Genomic DNA, 7640 nt, shown 5'->3' on the forward strand with positions numbered 1-7640 from the left:
ATGAGGGAAGGTACGCCCGTAAAAGACCATCTAGATGAGTTAAATCGAATTATTATGGATTTAAAAAATATTGATGTTGTGATTGATGATGAAGATCAAGCCCTTATTGTGTTATGTTCTTTGCCTGCATCTTATGAGCATTTTGTTACTACCCTACTTTACGGGAGGGATACGATTTCCATGGAGGACGTTAAGTCTAGTTTGTATTCGAAAGAATTGAGGAAAAAAGTATCCGGTGAGGGTGGTGATTTTGATGCTCAAGGTTGGATGGTGCAAGGAAGAACTTCTGAGAGGGATTATGGCAGTAGAGGGGTTTCTGGCTCTCGTTCCACAAATCAGGAAGTAAAGTGTTTTTACTGTAGAAAATACGGGCACATGGTGAAAAATTGTCCTAGGTTGAAAAATAAGGATAATTTTGAAGAGAAGGTTGTTGCTGGTATTGTTGAAGAAGATTTCGACGATTCACTTATGGTTCTTTCTGTGAGTGTCGGTGATGTCTGTTCGAATACCGAATGGATTCTGGACTCTGGATGTTCTTACCACATGTGTCCGAATAAAGATTGGTTCGATACTTATGAATCGGTCAGCAGTGGTTCAGTTCTTATGGGGAATAACATGCCCTGTAGAATTGTTGGGATTGGAACAGTTAAAGTCAGAATGCATGATGGGTTTGTGAGGACGTTGTTTGGTGTTCGACATATACTAGATTTGAAGAGGAACCTTATCTCTTTGGGTACTCTTGACTCTTTGGGTTGGAAGCATACCGCTGAAGGTGGAGTCTTGAGGGTTTTGAAGGGTGCTCGTGTTTTGATGAAGGGTCGAAAATCGAATAACCTCTATGTGCTTGATGGTAGTACGATTGTGGGTGCTACATCTTTGGGTTCTTCATCGGTGAATTCGAGGTTGACTCAGTGTTGGGTTTTTAACTCTGTGGTAGAGTCAGTAATTAACTCCGTGTGGAGTTTGAGCAGATCTTCAAGTGCATTCGGGAGGGATGCGTTGGGTGGGAGGTGCCCGTTGGAAGATAAAGGCTCAATTTGGAGGCATGTGCGGCTGGGTTTCCTGAGTCACGTTTACAAGGTCAAGCAGGTGTGCTTGAGCCTTGCTCGTTTGTGCCGTTGGTGATCGCCCCGTAGGGGGGCTTTTGGGGGAGATGAGCGATTAAAGGAGAGGATTGCCTATAGTGTTGAATTCGATGGAAGTCAAGTCAAGGTGGAGATTTGTTGAAAATTGACTAGAATTCCTAAATTGACTAGGATTCCTTTTCCTATTCGGTTTAGGTTTATTTAGTGTTTTCCTATAAATAGGGACCTTGGGGGTTCCTAGGGTTATGGTCTTTTGTTCAAGGGCTTAGATATTAGGGTTTTGTTTATGCTCTTAGGGTTCCACCAAGGGTTTGTGTCTCCCTTTTGGGTTCCACCAGAGATTTGTCCCTAGATATCTGTTTGGTGCTTCAATTAGAGTTACGGGTATAGCCGGCTCTTTGTTTCTCTCCCCGTTTATAGTGAATCCTCTTGCTCTTTTCCCCGTGGAGTACATTCTTGCTTTGTGCTTGAACGGAACCACGTATATCCTTGTGTTCTTGTTTATCGCTTGTTGATTTATTATATTCTCAATTTCGTGTTCGGCACAACAAACGTTCACAAGAAATGACTATAAAGAGAATGGACGTTCACTTTGGATAAACTTCACTGACACTCCTCGAGATTTGTATTAATGACAGATACCTCTCGCGGGAATATACATATATACACGAAAAAAGGGTGCTCGGATCAAGCACCTTACACACCTCGGATGCCGTTGATTCCCGCGAGGGCCCCCTCGTTTTTTTTTTTTAAAATTTTTGGACGGCTCGGATCGGCCGTCCGGTGGCCGGAGACGGCCCACCGGCGGCCGGCGGTACGATTTCGGTACCGGGGAGGTCGGTACATGTAGCACTACTCAAAATTAAGTAGTCTAGTTGTTAATAAATGTGACCTTTTGCTTTTGTCAAAATAGCTTCTCCAAGGTAAAACAAAGTTGGCCAACTGATTCATTGTTGCGAGGAGGGTTGGGCTTATGCCCCCAGTTGCTGTTTCGCTGATTCAGTTGCTGTTTGCTTCGTTTGGCAATTTTGATTCAAAATAAATGAGAGTTGATAGTTTCGATTACTTTTTTGAAAGGGTTAATTTTTGGATGTAAGTAACTTTTGCATTGTTACATCACGTGTCTGGACAACAGTTGTCGATTGGGGGTGTTAGTGAAACGCACATAGATATCAAATCAGTTTATTGTAATGTACCCCTGTTTTTAATTAGGGTAACCAGATAAGTTAATGCACATATAGACCGGAGATAATTTTAAAGTCGACTAAATGAGATAAACCTTTAGACGTTTCTTGTTCTATATATTTTCTCTCAAGTCCAAGATCCTTGGACTAGACAAGACAATCTATATTTCGACCATATATCGGTAAGCCCTGTATCGCTAAGATTCTTATTTTTAAAATACTTATTTCTTACTTTACGAGACTGGTTATTCACTCCAATACATTACCTTTAATTTAAAAAAAAAAAAAAGTACTCCGTCCGTTTATTTTGGTCCATTTTATTGTTTTCAATTTTTTTAGGAAACATCATGATTGATTTGTAGAATTTTTGTCATTCCAAATTTACCCTTCAATCAATTAATTGAATATTGGGTTAGTTTTAGAAATAGTCCCTCTAGTTTTTGTGCAATCTCAATTTCATCCGTATAGTATTAATTGTGTCATTTTTAACCCTATAGTTTATATTTTGTCTCAATTTGGTTCCTCTCACTGACAGCATTATTAAAACTAACGGAACTCATGGGTAAAATTGACATTTCGCTCTTAGAATGACGAAATTGAGACAAAATACAAACAAGAGAGACTATTTTAGAAAATTTACGTTTTTTTATTTGCAAAGACAAATTCACACCTAAAATCTTTCTCTGATTGAATAATCAAAATGTATTGAGGAAATTAAAAAATTTATTTTCAAATATATTGCAAATAATAATATGAAATTCGATAAGCATCCCTTAGTTAAATATCTTTGTATCGGTTTTTTTCTAATGGATTTATCTTAATTTTTACAATCCCGTTATATATGTTCTTTTCTATGCGATTACAAAAAAAAAAAGTTGTTATGAAACACTTTGTTAATCTCTATATGAAACATTTTTCTTTCTTTTTAATAGCAAAAATAAAGAATTTTTTTTTTTGGTGAATAAGGAAAAAATTGTGATGAAACATTTTGTTACGAAACATTTTTCTTTTTTCTGATAGTGTAAAAAAGAACATAAAGGGATTGTAAAAATCAAGATAAATCAATTGAAAGAAAAAACCCAATGCAAAGAAACAATCGACGAAAAGAAACAAAAAACAATAGAAGTTACCTTGTAAGATTTTAGATTCCGGAAGTTGATCGACGGCTTTCTCCTGCTAAAAGTTATCTGGCCTCCCACTTTTTCCGTCAATGCTTCGATAACCTCTAGTGTAGAGAGAGTGAGAGAGAGAGAGGGGGGAAGAAATTGATGCAACGTGATCAAAATTCTCAACCTCTGAAGCTGAAATGGCCTGACAGGCCCGTAGAATTGCTCATAAACACTCAACAATGGGGGATGAGAGATATATATTGATGTAACCAAGTTGATGACATTGCCGAAGACTTAAAACAGGACAGGGGGTTTGGTCGTCTCCAAGTGGTTTCCAGTTTGTGGTCTGCTTTGACTAGTAAAAAAGCAAACGAACAAATGAAGAGAGAGAATGCATGTTCACAAGTTGGAGTATGCCCCATTTCAGTTTTTGTTTTTGTTTTTATTTACTTTTAGGGTGTCATGGTAAGTTATGCACATCTCGATTAAATTTTAGAATATCAATTTGTACACTAAACAGAACCTGGGATTTCATAGAGAGCAAATTTCTAAGTCGGCTTGACAAGATAAACTTGCAGCAGTTTCTTGCACAAGACATTTAATATTTTCCGGTTTATTTCTATGTTTATAATTTGCTTGCTAGTTTTTACTTAAGGGGGAGTGTCAAGACTAAATGAATTATCTTGTAAGATAATGATTAAACCCTTTAGTGAACTTTTCTAGCAAGTGCAAGTGCTGTGGAGTCCCATAAACACTAGACAATGAGGGATGAGAGATCTTGGTCATGAAACCAACTGGAGTGTCAAAAATTCCAGTCAAAATGGAATTTACATGCAGCTGGAGAGCACACCGTCCATTCTTTTGACTCCTATGACTCGAACTAAGCAAAGCTCTTCATTAATTAATTGTGAAAAGCTTATCACGGACAAGGACTGAACGCTTGGTGGTACTCCCGACTTTTTCAAAACCACATATTTATGTGGGTTACACATATTTAATTAGGGACTCTATGAGAACGTATGATTGTTTGTGGTGCCTCCAGACGACTGAATAATTTTACTTGAATAACAAACCCTTTTTGCGTACGTGATCTTTGCCAATTTGAGAACTCTAGAGCAAAGTTTGGATGTTTCGTAAATACTCTTACCGATACCGGATTAAGCTTATTTTTTTTAGGGACCATAAGCAAAGTATTTTAAACAAAATGAGCGATTCCGATCTTTTTTTTGAGACCCAAAATGGGCCCAAAAAGAGGTTTGTACCCACTGGTACAGATTCTTTTATGTACCAGTAGACTTTCTGCTATTTTGCCGATTAGGTATGGATCAATGGCCTCATCCATGCATATGCGGAACCACTGAACTAACGAAAACTTATCCAGTGTTTCGGTTTCGGAAACAAGGTGTCTTGGCACACAATACTTTCAACACCACGACACCGAAAGCGTACACATCAGTTTTCTTTGTCACCTTACTAGTGTGCATGTACTCAGGGTCGAAATATTCCACCGAGCCAATATATCCCATCTCGTAAATAATACTTTTTTCCACGCCCTCGGTTGCCATGCTAGCAGGAATCAGTACGGAATGTTCAAAACCAGCAATTTTCACGACCCATTTATCATCCAAAAGAACGTTTGATGAGTTTAGGTCACAGTGGACGAATTGTTGTACATTCGTATGGAGGTATTCGAGACCTCGCGCAGTGTCGATGCAAATCTCAAGCCATTTTTTCCAAAGAAGTGGATCGTTATCGCTTCTGTGGAGATGACTTTTCAATGTCCCGTTTACCATGTAATCGTACACGAGGATCAACTCATGCTTCTCTTCACAAAATCCTATCAAAGAGACTATGTTAGGGTGACGAGTCAGACATTGTACCCCAATCTCGGCACTAACTTGTCCGGCCAAGTTTGCCTTTCTCGATAGGTACCGTTTGATCATACCGCACGAGTTTCCCCCACCATACGTCCCTTGTACAAATTAAAGCAACTGCCTTGGCTGATCAAAAGGCCGACATTGAAATCATTAGTGGCAGCGCGAATCCCAGCAAGCGAGAAACGGGGGTATAACCGCACGAGTTTCCCCCACCATACGTCCTCCATTGTCATTTGATCCGTTTGCCTTCCCTGCTCTCCACCAACGATTCATACCTGGAAACGCCTTTGCAATAGTTCCCTGCGATCTTCCCTTACGCTCATGCGATAGCAATGCAATCTCAAGGCTCTCCACTACTTCAGACATTGTAGGCCTTTCCTTTGGTTTAGTATGTAAACAATTTTTCGCAAGTTTGACAAACTACCTAAGACTATGTCGTGTTGTTTCTCCATTAAGAGTGGGATCGATGATTTGGTCAAGCTTTCCCTTTTCGATGTACATTTTTTCCCAAAGAATTAGACTAATTTGCTCCTCCTCGAGTCTATCATCTAGAGGTGTTCGACCACACAAGACTTCCAACAGCACCACGCCAAAAGGCATACACATCAGATTTTCTAGTTACTCGATTGGTGTAGATATAATCTGGATCCCAGTATCCTCTTGTTGCTTTGACTTTTGTGCTAACATGGGTTGTTGTTTGGCTTGTAATGAGTTTGCATATCCCGAAATCAGAAAGTTTTGCTACCCAATTCTCGTCCAACAAAATGTTTGTGCTCTTCACATCTCGGTGTATGATATGTTGTTTAGTACCTGTGTGAAGATAGTCGAGTGCTCGTGCAACGCCAAGGCAAATGTTGAGCCTTTGAGCCCATTTTAGATGAGATATACTTTTACCGCTTTCTTCTCTACTTGATTTGTAAAGATGACTGGCAAGAGTCCCGCAAGCTATATATTCGTAAACAAGAATCATCTCCTGATTCTCATTGCAATAGCCAATGAGGGAAACGAGATTAATATGATGGAACTTTGAAAGCAACATTACCTCTTTCCAAAATTCTTCAGCACCTTGCTTGGACTGGGCATTCAACCTCTTTATGGCAACAACAGTGTTCGTAGCACCATCGTTAATGAATCCCTTGTATACCTTGCCGAATCCTCCAGTTCCAACGACTAATGCATCATCAAAGTCGTTTGTCGCTATTAGTACTTCATGCAGTGAAAAGCAATGACAAGATCCCTTATCTTGAATCACGCCAGCATCGATCGGATTCTCCTTCTCAAAAGAGATTGGGGTGTCGGACAAGGCTTTCGCTTGATCAAAGTGATTTGGAGGCGGCAAGGCATGCGAAATCTCACCCATATTTTCCAGGAGGTGAATTTCGTGACTCGAATCCGCACCACTAGAAACGTTAATGGCAAGTGGGTATTGTGCAAAAGTCTCCATCTCTAAATCTGAAATGGTCCGGAGAATCTCTAAGAACACTAGACAATGAGGGATGAGAGATATTGGTCATGAAACCGCGTATATGATAGTGACGGAAATATTGGTCAAAAGAATATCCTCATATCAGGATCCGGGAATTCTATAGCACGCTGTCGATGTTGTTTTGTTTCTCCCATATTAAAGGACGACTTGACGCGCCAACATCTTTCTTCCTTGCCTCGCTATTCTAAACAATTCAGTGGAAGAAGTTAGGGATCCAAGAAATTATACTCCCTTGCATCAAATTTGTAATTAAACATTCAATGTCAAATCATAAGAAAATTAATTATACAATGTAAACAAAATAACTTTCTAATTAAACAAGACCAGTTTGTATGCTTCGTACACAATCAAAAGGTTCATTGCTGTTATGGGCAGGGCCATGCACCATAACTCTTTTAGCTCTTCTATTACAAAAACAGAGAGAAACAGAGCATATAATACATACATACAAATACGTGCATACAAACACAAACACAGTGGCGGTGTTGGGATTTAAAATTGGAGTGACACTAAAAATTATCAATTTTCTTTAAAGAGTACATGTTCTAAAGTTAACAAATCATAAAACCAAAATAATAATTAGTACCTATTTTCATAGTTTAATCATCAATCGACATAGAAAAAATAGTTTGACACTCTATTAAGCTGGAACTTGACGTTTTTTATTTCCAGAAATCGTTCATTACCAATTGCCTCGGCCCGTTACATACATAAATTCATGTATTTACAAATTTATATAGGCAGTGCCATTCGCCATAGCTCTTTTAGCTCCTCTATTACCTGGACAGAGAAGAAACAGAGCACATATACATGCATACATTGACACAGCCAGGATTTAACATCGGAGGTTGCGTCCGAAACTGTAAAAAAGAAAAGAGTAAAATTATTTAAAGTTAAGT

General features: G+C 38.9%; 2 protein-coding genes across 2 annotated transcripts; both read right to left on the reverse strand.

The window, feature by feature from the left end:
• Positions 1-4751: 4751 nt before the first annotated feature.
• On the reverse strand, positions 4752-5621 carry LOC131317103 (probable receptor-like protein kinase At5g24010). The gene is made up of 2 exons (XM_058346680.1): positions 5531-5621; positions 4752-5215 (listed from the first exon to the last, which is right to left on the reverse strand). The coding sequence occupies exons 1-2, from the start codon at positions 5619-5621 to the stop codon at positions 4752-4754; spliced, it is 555 nt and encodes a 184-aa protein (XP_058202663.1).
• Positions 5622-5799: 178 nt separating this feature from the next.
• On the reverse strand, positions 5800-6699 carry LOC131317104 (putative receptor-like protein kinase At5g39000). Its single transcript, XM_058346681.1, has one exon. The coding sequence runs from the start codon at positions 6697-6699 to the stop codon at positions 5800-5802; it is 900 nt and encodes a 299-aa protein (XP_058202664.1).
• Positions 6700-7640: the final 941 nt, after the last annotated feature.

The sequence above is a fragment of the Rhododendron vialii genome, chromosome 2a, assembly GCF_030253575.1.
Source record: "Rhododendron vialii isolate Sample 1 chromosome 2a, ASM3025357v1".
Lineage (NCBI taxonomy): Eukaryota > Viridiplantae > Streptophyta > Magnoliopsida > Ericales > Ericaceae > Rhododendron > Rhododendron vialii.